The sequence below is a fragment of the Lampris incognitus genome, chromosome 3 (genome assembly GCF_029633865.1).
Source record: "Lampris incognitus isolate fLamInc1 chromosome 3, fLamInc1.hap2, whole genome shotgun sequence".
NCBI lineage: Eukaryota > Metazoa > Chordata > Actinopteri > Lampriformes > Lampridae > Lampris > Lampris incognitus.
This window is the reverse complement of record NC_079213.1, coordinates 58,220,124-58,239,313: the sequence shown is the minus strand read 5'-3', so window position 1 is coordinate 58,239,313 and position 19,190 is coordinate 58,220,124. Positions and strand designations below refer to the sequence as shown.

Below are 19,190 nucleotides of genomic sequence, written 5' to 3'. Positions count from 1 at the left end.
AAACCAAGCAAGCAAGCATGAGTTACACACATGGAAGTGGATGTAAAAAGAGGAAGGAGAGCAAGGAAAAAAAGGAAAGCTGCAATGTGTGCTGCGTGCGTGCCAAACCATGCAATCTACCAGGTTTTGAGTCTGATGTGTGCTCCCCTGTTACTGCCGAATGACCAGGCTATTAGCTATATTACAGCCTAGTTGCTTTGTTGACTTGTTTCATTGCCTTGTCGACTGATTTGATTTAGAGACCGTCTGTTTAGGTTTCCGAACTCTGTCCGTGGTGCGTCCACTCTCCGTGGTTCTGAAGTGTAGCCAATCTTTGACGTACCGACCTTTACAATAACTAATCTGTGTAAACTTTGTCTGTTACTTTGATGTTTCTGTTTTATTTGTTATATTTTATGCTGTGAAGCACTTTGTGATTGTATATCTGTGATGGGTGCTATACAAATAAATTACTAAAATTACTTACCAAACCCACCTATGGTGGTGGTGGTGTGTGTGTGTGTGAGCGAGTGAGAGAGAGAGACGGGGGGGGGGGGGGTCTACGAGGGTTGCTTGCACCAGGGCCCATAATAAATGTTACACCAGTGAACCTCCGTCAGGTCTTCCAAGCTATTCGGGGGGCGGGCCTGCGCCCCAAGAAATGCAACCTCCTTCGACGTGAGACCAAGTTTTTGGGCCATGTGGTGGGGGCAGAGGGCGTGGCCCCTGATCCTACTAAGGTGGAGGCGGTCGAGAAATGGCCAGTTCCGCGAAACGTCAGCGAGGTAATCAGCTTCACGGGGCTTGTCTCCTACTCCCGACGTTTTGTCCACAACTTTGCCTCCATTGCCAGCCCCCAACATCGTCTCACCGAGAAGGGACGGGAGTTCAACTGGGATGACAACTGTGCAGCCGCCTTTGCCCGGCTCCGCACCGCCTTGATCACTGCACCCGTCCTGGCCTTTCCTGATCCTAAGTGCTGCTTCATCGTGGACACAGACGCCAGCAATGTGGGGCTGGGGGCCGTCCTGTCTCAGGAGGTTGCTGGAGGAGAGAGAGTGGTGGCCTACTACAGTCATGTCTTGAGCCGCCCCGAACGCAATTACTGCGTTACACGACGCGAACTCCTGGCGGTGGTCCCGGCATTCGATCATTTTCGCCCCCATCTCTATGGCCAGGCCTTTCTCCTGCGGACGGATCATGCGGCCCTGATCTGGCTGCTCAGCTTTAAGGAGCCCGAAGGCCAGGTGGCTAGGTGGATTGAGGAGCTGCAGAGCTACGATTTCGAGACCCAGCACCGAGCAGAGCCTGCAGAGCAATGCAGATGCCCTCTCCCGTCGTCCCTGCAAGGACTGCAGACACTGTGAGCGCCAAGAGGAGTGAGACAGAGCAACCCTCCAAGTGTCCACCGCGCAGCAGGTTGAGCCAGAGGAGGCGTGGCTGATGACAATGGACAAGCAGGAGGGGCAAGCAGTGCAGGATAGTGATCCCACCCTGGCCAGGGTGGGACAGTGGGTCAACGCCAAGGCACACCCCCACTGGCAAGCTGTCTCTGCCATGTCGGTGGAGACCAAGGCCTACTTTTCCCAGTGGGCCACCTTGGCCTGGCGTGATGGACTGTTGTACCAGGTCTGGCAAGCGCCGGGCCGGGGAAGAAGTGTGTGGCAGTTACTGGTGCCCAAGGACTGGCGCCAACGAGTGCTACGGGCGGCCAACGGCTCGGTGGGGGCGGGTCACTACGGGGTGGCCAGGATGTTGAACAAACTGTGTCAACGGTTCTACTGGGCTGGATGCAGGCACGACACTGAATTTTCTGTGCACTGTTGTGATGCCTGCACCACCAAGAAAAGACCAACCAGACGCACCCATGCCCCTCTACAAAAATACCAGGTGGGGGGCCCCATGGAGCGGGTCGGTGTGGACCTCCTTGGCCCATTTCCCACCACAGACATCAGAAACTGCTACGTCCTTGTGGCCATGGATTACTTTACCAAATGGCCTGAGGCATATGCGGTCCCAGACCAGAGCGCTGCCACTACAGCCGAGCGGCTGGTGTGTGAGATGTTCTGTCAGTTCGGTGCGCCCGAAGAAATACACAGCGGTCAGGGGCAGAACTTCGAGGCACAGGTGTTCACTGAGGTGTGTCAACGCATGGGGGTGAAGAAGACCAGGACAACGCTCCTCCACCCCCAGAGCGACGGACTGGTGGAGACGTTCAATCGTACGCTCACAACACAACTCGCTGTTGTCACCTCACGGCACCAGCGAGACTGGGACTGTCATCTACCCTTGGTCCTGTGGGCGTACCGGTCGGCAGTACAAGAAAGTACTGGGTGTACACTGGCCGCGCTCATGTTCGAGAGAGAACTGCGGACCCCTGTGGACTTAGCCTTTGGCACGCCCCCTGGCACTGACCTTCCCATGATATCCGGCTTCGAGTACCTGCGGGACCTCCAACAATGTCTGGCTGAGGCACATGAGTTTGCCCGGCAGCATCAGGAAAAGGCAGGTGCGAAACAAAAGCGGGCGTATGACGCTCGTTGTCAGGGCCGCTCCTTCATCCCGGGAGCGAAGGTGTGGGTCTTCAACCCCACTCGGAAGAGAGGAGTCTCCCCCAAGCTCGCCAGCCAGTGGATGGGGCCCTGTGAGGTGTTGGAACAGCTTTCGGATGTTGTGTACCAGGTGGAACTGTGTGTCCGGGGGCGGGTGGTACTTCTGCACTGGGACCGTTTGGCAACTTACCGCTCCTTGGCTGAAGAACCTGCAGATCAGTTTAGCCCACCCGGGACGGCACAGGCCCTACCAACCGGACGTACAGTGGGGAACAGGGACCCCTGCCCCCGCGACGGCGGAGACGGCTTCCCCTTCGCTATAGGGACTTTGTTGTCGGCTGAGGACAGGCGACACGCTGGAGTGGGTAATGTAGCGAAGATGCTACCGCATTAGAATTGTGCCCTCCTGTTTGCTGCAGCCAATCCCCCATACACATCAATGGGGTGGAAGTGGAGCGTGTTTCCAGCTTTAAATTCCTTGGAGTCCACATCAGCGAGGACCTTTCCTGGACATTAAACACCCAGGCCCTTGTGAAAAAGTCCCAACAACGCCTGCATTTCCTGAGGAGGCTGAGGAGCGCCCGTCTATCCCCTAAAATTCTCACCAACTTCTACCACTGCACCATAGAGAGCATCCTGACCATCCTGCATCTCAGTGTGGTACGGCAACTGCACCTCAGTAGACCAGAAAGCTCTGCAGCGGATCGTCAAGGCGGCTCAGCATATCACCGGTACCCAGCTCCCAGCCATAACAGACATTTATCACAAACGCTGCCTTTGAAGGGGTCTCAGTATCAGCAGAGATCCCACCCACCCCAACCATGGACTGTTCTCCCCCCTGCGCTCTGGGAGGCGCTACAGGAGCCTCAGAGCCCGCACTACCAGGCTGAAAAACAGCTTCTTTCCACAAGCTGCTGCCCTCCTGAACCTGGCCACCCACTGAATGTCTGTAGATATTTTTAAATATTTTGTACTCCAGCTCTTTTTTAACTTATTTTTTGCTTTTGGTCTTCATGTGTGTATATCTTATACTGTGTTTGGTCTTAATGTGTGTATATCTTATACTGTATTTGCTGTGTTTGTCTTGCACCGTTTGATGAAGCCACAGCCCTCATTTCATTTTTAACATGTGCTTGCACATTGTCTTTAATGACAATAAATTGAATTGAATTATTTTCTCTTCTACTGGAAAAAAAACATTCAAACTACAACATACATACATTAAACCAATAGGGAAATAAAATAGTTCACAAACCCACCGAACTCTACAGAATGAAAGAGAATAAGCATTAAAAACTAAAACACAGATAGAGAAGACAGAACATAGTGAGGTAACCTGGAGGTTTGGCATGGCTCCCAGCCTAGACCCCCCACCAACTCAAAGAAATCAAACAAAAAGTAGGGGGGAATGTGAAGGCAATTTGTCTGTCATATAATAATATATGATGTTTGCTTACCCTTGTGTTGTCCACACATTGTGTGTACTGCCCTGGTCTTAAGGGTCATTCATGACCCGCCTTCATTAAACCTCTAAATTAAAGCAACTTAATTTAATTTTAAACCCCAAATCTATTTTGCACGAAGAAACAACCTGTCAGTCATCACAAACTGTGTGACTATGTGGGTTTCCCTCTTCACACTGCAGAAAGACTGAATTTAATCAGTGGACACCACTCGTTTTTATAGGGTCACACATGACAATTCATCACATCTAATGTTGGGGTTACTCTAGAAAAAGTCATCACATGTTTCCAATGTTAGGGTCACTCTAGGGAAAGTCATCACATCTAAAGTCAGGGTCACTCTAGGAAAAGTCATCACATCTAATGTTGGGGTCCCTCTAGGGAAAAGTCATCACATCTAATGTTGGGGTCCCTCTAGGAAAAGTAATCAAATTTCAGGTTGAAAAAAAGAGTCTTCTCTACTTTTAAACACTGTTATGGGTCATTTTGACCTGGAAGAAACCATGTTTAATTTTAGTCTCTATTGCATAGATAGCAGCTTAAAGTTCACATGTAGCAGAACACGGGTAGTGTTACAAAGTGTATTCTCCATGTGAACAAATAAAGGCCTATTGTTAACTGTTGGTTGATAGCAGAGGAATGTATGAGAAACTCACTGAGTCTAGTAAGTCTGTACACAGTAGATGGAGAAATGGCCTTGGTGAGCTGGAAAATATGAGATAGGGAGGAGAACAACCAACTGCCCTATAAGAGAGACTGTACTGATCAGTAGACACTTCAGCATCTATGCTTTGTGTGTCTGTTCATATTAAAGACTGACAATACTGTAAGAGATTTTTGTCTCACTCATTTATTGTCAGAGTGGAATTAAATAATTCCCATGACAGCTGTATTTTTAACAAACCTTCTCTATTGTATCTAATAATCATAACTTGCTCAAATCAAGATTGATTTGGACTACCCATGAGGAAGACATCGACCCGTCTGCTGTCCTCCGGGTCAAAATGACCCATAACAGTGTTCAACAGCAGAGAAAAGACTCTAAATGATCTTTTTTCAACCTGAAATGTGATGACTTTTATTAGAGTGACCCCAACATTAGATGTGATGACTTTTCCTAGAGTGACCCCGACATTAGATGTGATGACTTTTCCTAGAGTGACCCCAATATTAGATGTGATGACCTTTTCTACAGTGACCCCAACATTAGATGTGATGACTTTTCCTAGAGTGACCCCGACATTAGAAAAAGGGAAACAAATTGTTTTTGTTTATATTTCCATGAAAGCTGTACACCACTAGGGTACTAAGATTTTCTTAGGGTCATGTTTGACCATAAGACATGTCTGGGTCATCTGTGACCCTAAGACATGCCTGGGTCATGTGACCCTATAAAAACGAGTGGTGTCCACTGATTAAATGCAGTCTTTCTGCACTGCGAAGAGGGAAAACCCAGATAGTCAAACAGTTTGTGATGAATGACAGGTTTTTTCTTTGTGCAAAATAGATTTGGGACTTAAAATTACATGAAGTTGCTTTAATTTAAAGGTTTAATGAAGGTGGGTGATGAATGATCCTTAAGACCAGGGCAGCATACACAATGTGTGGACAACAGACAGGGTAATTCTCAAACCAAGAAACTTGTTTGACCAAACATCTAGAGGGGGCCAGTAAGATCCATCAGTGTACCTTGTCAGCCTGTCGTAGGCAGTCAATGCGTCTCATTTTGCCTTTCTGGTCAGGATTTGATATGACACAGCATGCCGACTTCTTCCCTGTGACGGACAAAACAAAGTCTTCTCTGCATTCAGGTCGGATGTCCTTTCTTAGTTTGGCCAACAGACGACTGGCCCATTTCTGTTTTACCTGAAATTATAATAAAAAGTGAAGAGAAAATAAATAAATCAATGACCTTTTAACAGTGGTGGTTCTTTTACTACCTCACCTTCATGACCACATCATGATAATTAAGAGTTTAATATGAGCACGCTGATCTGAATACACAACTGTAACTTTGTTACAGCAAATAGAAAATAATATTCCATTGCCCACTGGGGACCGGGGTTCGCGCCCCGGTCTCGTCAGATCCGACTATGGCCGGACTCGATGAAGCAGCAATGATTGGCAGCGCTGTCTTCGGGAAGGGGGCGGAGTCGGCTTGTGTTTGTCACATGAATGCGTCTCTGTGTGTGTCGGAGGGAGCAGTGGTTCGGCCTGGAGTCGCCTTGTCCCAGAAGTGGCGAGGCGTCTCCTTCGAGACTGCCCACCGGAGAGATGCAGTTGGCGAATGCATGCAGTACAAGGGTGGGTGTTTGAATTAAAAATAGGGATCGATTGGCCACTAAATTGGGAGAAAAGGGGGGGGAAAAAAATCAGAAATAATTTTTTTTAAAAAGAAGAGAAAAAAAAAATAATATTCCATGCTAACGTTAGGCCTTTATTGAGCAGTGTCAACTCCCACAATTCTTTGCTTATATGCATTTAATTTACTGGATTTCAAACAATATGAGATCTTCTGGATACTTCATACACAGTAATTTTTTTATATACAGGCGATGCATAAAATAAAGGAAACACTAACGTAATTGAATCACAGTTGTAAGTTGTGCCTTTATACTATAATAACTTTCTCTTGCGATCCAGGCTGCCTGATATTGCTGTATTCTCCACAACAGCGTTCAAGGCTGCTGATCAACGAGAAAGCCAGAGAGCTGACATCACATTCACACGTGTCTCTCAACGGGATCTCAGCTCTTTTCTTTGTTATTCTTCAAGTATCTATCTGTAATTATTATTATATCTATTTTTTTATTAAGTATTTATTTGTTCTTCTAACAAGCAGTGGTTATACTTGTGGTTAATGAAAATTTCTCTTTTGTCTTGTTATTATTCAAGGCATGGCTGTTTAGGAGGAGTACACAACAGAAATAAATATTTATGTTGTATGGTTTGGAGACATCGGCACATTCCCTATTTAAATACCTAATACAATTATTAATTTCATTTTTTCTTATTTTATCGTTATCATTATACGTTTCTGTGTATTAGTATTACGGTGGTGTGATGTTGTATTTGTACACAGGTTTATGTTTGGTATAAGTGAAAATTCAATGAAAGGATTTCAGAATATTAAATAGCAGTGCTCAGAGTTTGTTGAAGTCTCTATAAAGACAAAACATCTGCGTCTTAGTTTACAAATATCACCAGGGAACTGCAGAGAAGATGTACCTGTTAAAGCCTCAGTATCAGCAGTGATCTTCAGCTAGCCAGTACACAGTTTAAAAAAACACATCACTTCACTGGTCAACAAGCTGAAGTGTTGTGTAGACAGCAAGAAGAGGATCAGAACAGTAAGCAATATGCAGAAATACATTTTTGGCACTGATGTCATTTGTTTTAACATAGTTGCTGCTGAGGCCAACAAAGACACAAAATCAAAATGTATGTCTTGTTTCCATGTTCCTCTTTTGTGTGTGCAGCACTCCACAGACATGTACCATTTCTATAGTGCTGCTTGAAAGTTTGTGAACCCTCCAGACATGGTCACTGTTTTTGTAAAAAACATTAAAATAAGCTTATTACACATACATCCAAATCCCAATTTGTAAAGCACACCTTCCAAATAATGGACACACACACAAAAAGTGATAGATTTTCATTATTTAATTCAACAAAGGTGGTTTATTTCACAAAAACTGAAAATTTAACATGTGCAAAAGTATGTGAACCCTTGTATTAGTAGCTTGTGGCTCCACCTTTTGCAGCCATTACTTCAACCAAACATCTTCTGTAACCACTAACCAGTCTCTCGCATCTGCTTATGGGGATTTTTGCCCACTCCTCCTTGCAGAACTCAGCCAGTTGAGAGAGGTCGGAGGGACATCTGGTATGTACAAACTTCTTCAGGTCTCGCCACAACATTTCAATTGGATTAAGATCCAGACTTTGACTGGGCCAATCCAGAGTACGAATCCTCTTTCTCTGAAGCCATTCCTTTGTAATTTTGCTGGAATGCTTTGGGTAATTGTCTTGTTGCATAATCCATTTTCGTCCCAGCTTCAACTCCCTGACTGATGGCAGGAGATTCTGGTCAAGAATTTGTTGATATGCTGGAGAATTCATGGTTCCTTGGATAATATGGAGTCGTCCAGGTCCAGAAGCAGAAAAGCAGCCCCAGACCTTCACATTTCCACCACCATGCTTCACTGTTGGGAGGAGGTTCTTTTCTTCATATGCAGTGTTGGCTTTTCTCCAAACATGTTGGTTTTGATTGTGACCAAATAATTCTATTTTGGACTCGTCTGTCCAGAGAATGGACTTCCAGAAGGTCTCTGGTTTGTCCAAGTGCTCTCTGGCAAAGTTGAAATGGGCAGCTTTGTTCTTTTTTGAGAGCAGAGGCTTCCTTCTAGCAACCCTCCCATGAATGTCATGGCTATTCAATTTTCGTCTGATTGTAGACGCATGCACATTTGTCCCAGATGCTACCAGAGAGGTCTGCAACTCTCTAGAGGTGATGTGTGGGTTGGCCTTTACCTGATTTATTATTTTTCTGGTGCTTCTGGGTGATAGTTTTGATGGGCGTCCACTTCTAGGCAGAGTTGCTGTCATGTTGACGGCCATCCATTTGTAAATTATTTGTCTTACAGTGGATGGATGGAGCTGGAATCTTTTGGAGATGGTCTTATATCCCTCCCCAGACTGATGGGCTATCACTACCCTCTTCTTCATGTCCTCAGATATCTCCTTTGCTCTCGGCATTGTTGATTTGTATGGGACCACAGTGGTTTGGTTGGTTTCCTCTCTCTTTTAATTAGCGCAGGCCAAACCCTTTCCCAAGGATATCTCATTTCATTGGTCTGCTTAAATGATTAATTAAGCACCCAAATGTGTTTCACCCGAGTCTGTTACCTGCTTGACTTAACCAATGCAGCTGGGGGTCCACTTACTTTTGCACATACACTAATTCCATGTAGTTTTTGGGCTACTTAAACAAGTCCCACTAAACAAGTACATGCAACTGATAAACATATATCTGACATTTCATACATAAAAACTGGTGATGATAGAATAAGAAAATCATGGTAAAACAACAGAAAAATCTAAACTGCTCAAGGGGTTCACATACTTTCAAGCAGCACTGTATATGAGACAGTACATGGAATGGCAAAGACATTTCTACATGGGTAGCTGTAATGAACATGGAAGTCCCCATGTAGGTCAGTTTTTACAGCTCCTATGTGTCTGTCTTACCTCCGCCTTCTCCCCCAGCAGTTCATCTTTGACAGCACTCTCTTCTTCTTTTGTCATCCTCTTCTCATATTTTTTGAAGTATTTCCTTTTTCTGGCCTGGAGGTTAAACCAAGTGTAGGCAAAGGCACGCACCTGGGGCAGCAGGGCCTCGATGAACGGATGGAACTCATCCTAAGTGGTGGACCAGATTGAGTAAGTTAGTAAGAGAAGTAGAAAGATAGACAGAGATGTCTTAACACGTGCTCAATAATCCAAGTAAGACAACCACGGAAAAGTGACTCAGTTCATCTGGACACGACGTTTACTGACAGATACGTTTCACCATCATCTAAGTGACCTCTTCAGTCTCACCTGACTGCAGGTACCCCCACCCTTATAAACAATACAGTGACTGCAGGTGTCCCCCACCCTTATAAACAATACAGTGACTGCAGGTATCCCCACCCTTATAAACAATACAGTGACTGCAGGTACCCCACCCTTATAAACAATACAGTGACTGCAGGTGTCCCCACCCTTATAAACAATACAGTGACTGCAGGTGTCCCCACCCTTATAAACAATACAGTGGCATTACGACGAAAACAATGATCAGTTTCATATGCAAATTATTATGACCATTAACCAGAGTTAAAATGTCCATGTATAGTATTCACAGAGGATTGGGGAATCCAGTTGCAAATTGTTAATTGATTCAATAAAACAACGGTACTTTTGTATCTACATCGCCCATTTTTTCAGTTGTGAACAAATAATCGTTCTGGCAGTATATGGTTTTTTTTTCTACTGTCTTTTGGAGTACTACATTATAACTACGCGCTGTGCCTTCTACATGTGTTAAGGGTGCTAACACAATGGCTAACACCGACCAAGCTAACTCCACCAGAGGCCTCTGACAATGCTGCTCTCAGTGCTGCTGAATCCCTTAGAGCTGACACAACGTCTGAGACAGCGTCACTGAAAGAGGACATTTGTGCTTCCGCCGACGCTAAAACAGACACTGGCAACGGCCAGTGAGATCCGAAGCTGGGGCTCTGTCTAGCCACGTCACAGAGGTGGAAAAGGGGGCAAATCACAGGTCGGATGAGACTACATCGCTGGAGTGCAAACTACAATTTCTCACTAAACAGCTGTATCCAAAGGAATTGAATCGAGTGCAACTGGACTTGGTATAGTATATCCGTGAAGACGTTTCGCCTCTCATCCAAGAGGCTTCCTCAGAAAGGCACGAACTGAGGAAGCCTCTTGGATGAGAGGCGAAACGTCTTCACGGGTATATACCAAGTCCAGTTGCACTCGATTCAGTTCCTTTGGATAGCCATGACCTGGATGAATGAGAACATTCACAGCCACTAAACAGGAACAATGTGAGAACGCTGAGAGCAGGATGAGCGGTTTGGATAATAGATGGATGGTCTACATGAAGGGGTGGAGGGACCACGTCCAACTGACGTCATTGCTGGGCTGCTCAAAGATGCTTAGCAACCAAGAGAAAGACCTTGCTTGACAGAGCACACCGTTCCCTGCTGCCGCGTCCCCAATCTGGAGAGAGGCCGCGTCCCTTCATGGTTCGTGTACAGTATTTTAGTGTCCATGAGGACATTATGCAATGTGCAAGACAAAGGCTCCACTTCTCTACAATGGCCAAAGATTTCTACTATTCCTGGACTACACCGCTGCTGTCGCTAAGAAAAGGCAAAGAAACTACTCTGAGATCACCAGGGGGTAAAATATGGCCTGCTTTTCCCTGCACAGCGAAGGACTACACACAGTGGCAACCAGTCCATGTTCAGCACTCACAAAGAAGCGACATCCTTTATCCGGCGTGGTATCCTGGTCACCTAGTCAGCTTGTGGGGGTGCAGGAATGATGAGACGGAGAGATCGAGTCGAGTCAATCCCGTTTACTCGCCACACAAAACAACACCGATACAGCACAATCTCTCCTGTCAACCAACTAACCAACCGCTAGGCTGCTGCAAACATGGCTCCGCCCCGGAAACTCTAAGCAGTGCCTACGTTAGCACGCTGAACATCTGCCTTAAAGGAGCAGCAGCCCCTGGTGGAGCTACCCTCGACTGTGTATCACCACAAGCTCATGTTGCCTCGATGTTATTGACCACATACGGTAAAGTACTGTAAAGATCACGGATGAATAGAGTCTTCGCAAGCCCTGGGCTAACAGGTTGGACCCCTTAGTCGACTGGTTAACGTAGTCGCCCATGATGCGGGAGACGGGGGTTCGTGTCCCGGCTGTGGCGGTTCCAGGGCTGCCCCCTGATTTTGGATAGGTGAGATCGTCCGGCCATGGGAAGCGCGTGCGCCCAGAGGCGTGAGGGAGCTGGCATGTTCGGAGGGGAGGAGGGGGGAGTGTAACGATCACGGATAAATAGGCTCACTAGCCCTTGGCTAACGGGTTGGACCCTTCAGTCGAGCGTTGTCGACCGTGGTGCGGGAGACCCGGGTTCGCGTCCCGGCTGCGGTGATTCCCGGGCTGCCCCCCCCAAATCCACTACAATACAATATTATTGATGTTAGCTTCCCGGGCTAACAACTAACTATGCTAGCTGACAGACTATGGACTAGCTCTGACTGCCAACGCCAACATTACATGAGCACCAAAACAAATGCTGGACTTTTCCTTTACCACTAGCATTACTTTTGGGTAAACAAAGGGTGATTGTTATGTCGACATGGAAATGTTTTTACTTGATTATTATTGTATTTAGTTTAACATTGCTAGTATGGTATTCAGCCAGCCGGTGTGTTATTAGCCGGTCTTGTTATGCTAAGTTAGAGGACGCACTAGTGCAATGACCAGGACCGACCATGACCGTGTTACCTCCGGCTTGGTCGGGGGTAACACGGGGGTTCGAACCGGCGATCCCCATGTTGGTAGGCAACAGAATAGACTGCTACGCTACCCGGACGCCCCCTTTTTTGCTTTTTCATCATCTTGGCGGTCTATTGTTCCTTTGCTGGTCTACAGACGGTAAGCATGTCCCCTTTCATTTGCGTACTGAGTGTATCCCTTTCTCCAAGTTTGTTAATAGATGTTCATTATCCCCTGCAGTGACATACACTGTCACTAACATCTGGACCAGGGAGTGGGTTTGAGTAAGTCAGTCAACCGCACCAGCTGGGACGTGAAAGGCCTCAACCGGCCTGTAAAAAAAAAGGTTCCGACTCATCGTAAACACCTCAACACGCAGATCGCATTTTTACAGGAAACACACCTTCGTGACCAAGACCAAGTTCGGCTTCGCTGTAGTTGGGTAGGCCAGTTGTTCCACTCAAAATTTCAATTCAAATTCAGAGGGGCCAATAAAACGATTAACAAAAATATCTCGTTTTCGGTCTCAAAGGTTGATGCAGATTCAAGGAGTTCTTACATGATTGTCACTGGTCAGATGTATAATAGTCTGGTTATTCTAGCCCACACATATGCCCCAAATTGGGATGATGCGCAATTCTGTATGGATTTTTTATCCCACTTACCTGATACAGTCTTATCCTTGGTGGGGACTTTAACTGTGTCCTGTTCACCACTCTTGATTGTAGCTCATCAAAACCTGCCCCTCCTAAAGGTTCTATTATTAATACATTTCTAAACTTCTATGGCGTAACTGTTAGGGTTTGTGGAAGACCCCAAGCGAACGACACCAGGCAGAGATAGAGTTAACCAAAACTGGCGTACTTTACTAATAGATCATACAACGGCCAACACAGGAGGACAAGGAGCAACTTAGAAAACAGGAAGTCCAAAAAACCGAAGTTGTCCCTTAACTTGAAAACGAAACAACAGGTCCCTCTACGGTCCAACGAGAAAACATGCACGGCAACGAAAAGAGTCCAGTAATCCACTTTGCAGGTAATGCACAACAAACAGAGAAAGTCCAAACAAACTTACTGGTAATCCAAACTGGGAACGCGGCAGGATAATTCCACAGGGAAAACTCCACAGAGAAAACAGTAAATCCAAGGGCAGAAATAAACTCGGAGAGACTGCACAGGGAGGGAAGAGTAACAACTTCAGCGAGGAGGTTACGGCACAAACTTGCAAACTTAAGCTCATAATGACCCCGGGGCGTCTTAAAGGCTTTCTTCCACTCATCCCCCTTCCGGATCCGGACCAGATGATAGGCACACCGGAGGTCCAGCTTAGTGAAGACAGTAGCCTGGGTGAGGGGCTCAAGGGTGGAACTCATGAGGGGATACTTGTTTTTGATGGTTATCTCATTGAGTTGGCGTTAGTCAACGCAGGGTCAGAGGCCCCCATCCTTCTTCTTTACGAAAAAGAATCCAGCTGCCACCTGGGAGGACGAGGGCCGAATGAGCCCCGCTGCCAAGGACTCGGAGATGTACTTCTCCATCGTAGCCTTTTCGGGGATGGTCAGACTGTACAGACGACTGCTGGGAAGGGGCGCCCCAGAGCGGAGATCGATAGCACAGTCATACGGCCGATGAGGAGGAAGAGATTGGGCCCGGGTCTTGCTGAAAACCTCACCTTGATCATGGTACTCAGGGGGAACAGAGGAGAGGTCAGGAGGAGGGGCACGTCGGGGGGACGGGCCGGGAGACATTGGGCATGACAGGAGGAGCTCCACTCCACGATGGTACCGGAGGCCCAGGCGATGTGTGGCTCGTGCTGCACGAACCAGGGCCACCCTAGGATCACAGGGACTGGATGATGAAGAACCGAAGTCTCTCCACATGGTTCCCTGCTATGGTGAGAGAGACAGGGTGGGTGCGTTGGGTGACGCTGGCCAGGCAGCGCTCGTCCAGCGCGAAGGCCTCCATGGGCTTCTCCAGCATCTCTAGCGGGATGTTAATCTGGGCAGCAAACTCTGAGTCAAGGAAACACTCATCAGTTCCCGAGTCAAGGAGTGCACCCACCGTGAGCCGCTGGTCAGCCCAGGCCAGGGTAACGCTAACCAGATGGTTCGGTGGGGCAGGACGGCGGGAACAGGAAAGGCGGCTCACTAGGATCTCCCGGGGTCCCAGCGAGCCTAGTCTTTTGGCCGAGTGGGGCAACCGCTGATCAGATGTCCCTTCTAGCTGCAGTAGAGGCATTGACCCACCTTGAACCGGGCCTCCCGTTCAGCCGGACTAAGGATCACTGCCACTTCAGGATCAGGCATGTGCAGCGTAGAGGGGTCATGGGACACTGTGTCAACACCCTGAACAAGATCACCTTCCATAACCAGTGTGTTGTCGAGAGGGAGGAAGTTGACTGATAGGAGGAGGTTCCTGTGGACAACCCTCACACGACCATTGCGGTCCCTGATCCTGTAGATGTGGAACTGTGGCTTGGAAGCAACAACAGTGTGAACATCTGGCTCCCACTTGTTGACTAGTTTCTGCTTGCCTCTTCCGCCTCTGTTCGCCACTAGGACCCGGTCACCGACAAAAAGAGGTAAGCCCTTAATTCTTTTGTTGTACTGGTCTGACTGATGTTTTCGCTCCACAGACGAGTTCTTCTGGGACAGCAACATGGCAGACTGGAGATCGGCTGCCAGAAACTTCACATATTCATTGTAGTCGCAGACCAACTCGTCACGCAGGACGTTCTTGAAGAACAGATCGATTGGCAGGCGCGGAACCCTCCCAAACATCAAATAGAATGGGGCAAAGCCAGTCATCTCGTGCTGCGTGCAGTTGTAGGCAAAGGTCATGTTTTGGACCATCTGAGGCCACTTGTGCTTTGACTTCGGCAGGAGGGAACGCAACATGCTACCTAAAATACGATTGAAACGTTCAGTGCCCCCATTCCCCATGGGATGGTATGGGGAGGTTCGGGACTTCCCAATGCCTGACAACTCCAGAAGCTCAGCAATCAGCTCACATTCAAAATTAGCCCCCCTGGTCAGAATGAAGGTGCTGCGGGAAACCATAGACACAAAAAAAGTTTTCCCACAGCTTCTTGGCCACCCGCTTCGCAGTATGGTCTCGACAGGGGAAGGCATGTGCTAACTTGTTAAAATGGTCAGTTATGATGAGAACATCCACAGACATGTTGTTGTTATCTTCAGCAGACCAAAAGTCGATACACACAAGTTCCAGTGGAGCCGAAGTTGTAATGCTCTCCAGTGGGGCCCTTGCTGCCGGCTCTGGAGTCTTGCTGAGCACGCATCTGGGACAGTTCCTGACATAGCTTCGCACATCCCTCTCCATATCGTACCAGAAAAAGTGCTGACGGACCAGCGACAATGTACAAAGCTGACCCTGGTGACCAGCCAGGTCGTGAACACCACCCAAGGCCTGCGATTTCAAGGAGTCTGGAAGAACGAAGTGGAACCTCCTGTGTTTGGTCACTTGGTCCTTTGAGACTGTACAGGGTTCCATCCAACATGGTAAGTTTCTCCCATTGCTTCAGAATCTTTAACACCATCATACTCTCCTTATCCCGCTCACGCCTCGAAGGTCTCTGCTTCCTCTCAATGAAGTGCAGGACTCTCCCGATGGTAGGATCCTGTCTCTGTTGGCTCTGCAGGTCTGCGGATGAGAGTGAGAAGAACACATCTTGGCCAGGAGGAGCTAGCCCACCAAGGTGACCAACCAAGGAAGCAGCCCTCTGCGTCGGGCCGGACTCCCAATCCCCACAGGAGGAGAGGAGAGATGACACATCCTCTTCGGACAATGACACGCCACCAGTAGCACACAGACAGTGGTCCTCGGCAGACTGAGCCAGACAGGTCACATGGAATGCATCTTGCACACAACTGTCGTCGATGCTGCACACTTGTTCCAGCAACTCTGAGTAGGGTTCTGACAGGAGACGCTGGCTCAGAGGTTTGACAAAGGGAGTCCTGCTGAGAGCATCAGCTACCACATTCAGTCTGCCCGGGACATGTTTGATCTCAAATGAGTATGGGGACAGTTTAGAGACCCAGCGCTGCTCACACGCATCCAACCTCGGCTTCGTCATGATGTATGTGAGTGAGTTGTTGTCAGACCAGACGGTGAACTTGTGGCCCTTGAGCCAGTGGCTGAACTTGTCACACACGGCCCATTTCAAAGTGAGGAACTCGAGTCTGTGAGCAGGATACTTCGCTTGGCTGCGACTGAGGGCTTTACTGGCAAATGCGATGGGTCGGGCTTTGTCTTCGCTGGCAGGGACCTGGAACAACACTGCACCCATACCATGCAGAAAGGCATCAGTAGAGAGGATGAACGGCCTGTTGAAATCTGGATGGGCCAGAACGACAGAGTGAAGCAGTGTAGACTTCAGGGCCTCAAAAGCCGTATCCCAGTCCTGGGGAGTCAGTATGCGGAATGTTCCCGCTCTCCTGCAGCCTCTAGAGCCCTCCAGCTTGCGCTTCTGTCCTCCAGTCAAAGCAAAGAGAGGCTTTGCCATCTTCGAACAACCAGGGATAAAATGCTGATAGTACAGCGCCATGCCAAGAAAAGACCTAATCTTCTTCTGGGAGGGGGTGCAGCCATCAGATCATCTTTCTGGAACCTGGAGATGACAGTGACCTTTTCCTGGTCAACAGAGACTCCACTGACATCAACCACATGACCTAGGAATCTCACAGACTTCCTCAAAAAGTTACACTTCTTCTGTGAGAGCTTCAGGTTACTGGCTCTGAGTCTGGTAAAGACGACCTCTAGCCGCCCCAGTGCCTCTTCCTCCGACGGAGCAAACACCAGCAGGTCATCCAGGTAACAGAGGAGGCTGGAGAAGTTGAGGTCACCGAAAATGCTAAGCATCACACGCATGAAAGATGCCGGACTGTTGCACAGACCTTGGGGGAGCCGATTATATTCATACAGGCCAGGGGATGTTGTGAAGGCTGTGAACTTCCTGTCAGACTCATGGAGCGGGATGTTGTAGAACCCTGAAGTCAGGTCCATGGTGCTGAATAGGGCGTTTCCTCCCAGGGCAGCGAGACAGTCTGCCTGATGGGGCAACGGGTGAGCGTCTTTGACAGTCTTGGCATTGAGACATCGAAAGTCGGTGCAGATCCTCAGGTCTCCGTTCTTTTTCCAGACCATCACGAGGGGGAAGGCATACTCACTGATCGATTTACTGATGATGCCTTTCATCTCCATGTCTGACAGCACCTCTCTCAGCTGTTGATAGTGGCCGGGGGGGGGGGGGACACGGCGGTAAGGGAGGCGGAAGGGGCGGTCATCAGAGAGATGGATGCGGTGGACGAACCCCTTCGCTTCTCCACAATCCAGCTTATCCCTGGAGAAGACATCCTGGTAAGAGAGCACAAGTTCAGCCAACTTCCTCCTACAACTCTCAGTTACCTCACAGCCATCAACATCAATGTCTCTCAAGCCACAATCCTTCAGCAGCTGCACCGGGTCTCCAGCTGACTGTGGAGGCAAACTAGGTGAGTCAGAGGCGTCGATACCTGATCTGCACATCCCCTGAGTGATAGGCAAATCTTCCACAGCCAGGCAGGGGAAAACATCAGCTATCTTGGCGTTCCGGCACAGTGTTATGGGTTTAGGTGTCGGGTTCAATACTTGGATAGGCACCCAGCGGTCCCCCCACATGGGTGTCACAACTCGTCCCACCAGGATGTTTCTGGGCGTCGAACGTGCAGCAGTCGGCTCCACCATCACGGTGCTCCCAGGTGAGATAGGAGACCCACTGGGCAGCTTCACCCACACCACATACTCGCGCTGGGGAAGGAGTGTGACAGCCTCTCTCAGTCGCACAGTACCCACAACATCTGGCACCTCCGGGCCTGACCACCGGGTAATACAGCTCAGCAGCTAGAGAAACTGCTCACAACCAGGGTCAGTGTTGCTTGAGGAGATAAGCTGCCAGTACATGTCATCCCCCTTCATTTTCTGAATGATAGGTCTGAGAACATTGCTCCCTACAATAAACTCATCCTTTTGGTTCGGAACAACAAATGATGGAACAGTGAATTTAAAACCATAAACAACGATCTCCAACTCATAAATGCACTTGTCTAGTCATACCACCACCATAACCAACAAGGACAACATTGGGTGGCGCTGGCTGGGGACAGGGTAGAGCCCCAGAATCTCTAAGCTCACTCTCTGCAGCTTCACTGAGGGTACATGACATACTGCCCGAATCTAGCATACCTTTCAACACAACTTTGTCATCAATCTTAACAGGAGCATAAAACAACTCACTACTCTGCTCTACTCTCTGAGAGCCTGTCAGTATGACTATCTCATCTCCAGGTGATGCACTACAGGTCTGTACATAAAGTGAATGCAAGTCTTCTTCTTTACCGAGGGTTAAATCACTATTGCCCCAGCTACCCCTCTCATCACACGGGCGCTCTAGTTTAAATCTGCAGCGGGAGACAGTGCTGGCATAACTGGGGGGCAGGGGGCCCGTGGGGCATACATTCATAAAGTGCCCAGGCTGATGACAGTGGAGACAAAGTCTGTGAAACCTGCAGTGTGAATAGGTCGTGTGACTACTGTCACCACACACTGAGCATGGGGAACTGGACTGAGCGTGAGTGCGTTCTGGCATGTTGGAATAGCCTCCGGACCAGCAGGGTTGGATCTGGGACCGGTGAGAGTAGTTCTGGGACTGGGTGGGAGCCTGGCCCGAGGTAGCTGGCGTTGCCGTACACAGAGACAGGACCTTGTCAAACAGGGCGGTAACCTGCTGAACGTTCGCATCAGTAACAGGCACAGTGGGCACAGGAGGAGACTGAGCGGCCAACACAGGGGGTTGTTGAGACTGACCGGGAACAAGAGTATATGCAGTGACAGGTGCAGATGAAACCAGTGGAGATGTTATCACGACAGGCTGGTGCTGTGTGCCACAGTGAGGGGCTGGCACCATCCATTCATGCGTGCAGACAGACGTTTGCGTGTTGGGGATGGGCAGCTGTGCTCTTCAGACTCCTCACATGACCATCCAACCTCTCTTGGACTTCAGCTGCTGTCCACTGCTCCACGGGCTTGAACTGGAAATACACTGCCAGTCTGGGGTC

The 19,190-nt window shown here is 48.6% G+C and overlaps 1 protein-coding gene across 12 annotated transcripts in view; it reads right to left on the bottom strand.

Moving 5' to 3' along the window:
- Window positions 1-19,190, bottom strand: part of nfic (nuclear factor I/C) — a 408,020-nt gene that overhangs the window by 314,442 nt on the left and 74,388 nt on the right. For 11 of the 12 annotated variants that reach the window (XM_056275685.1, XM_056275684.1, XM_056275693.1 and 8 more), the window contains 2 exons: window positions 9,245-9,415; window positions 5,684-5,860 (listed from right to left, as the gene is read on the bottom strand). In XM_056275685.1, coding sequence (XP_056131660.1) covers window positions 5,684-5,860; window positions 9,245-9,415 — 348 coding nt within the window. The remainder of the gene's footprint in view (window positions 1-5,683; window positions 5,861-9,244; window positions 9,416-19,190) is intronic. The other variant, XM_056275690.1, reaches the window with a different exon arrangement.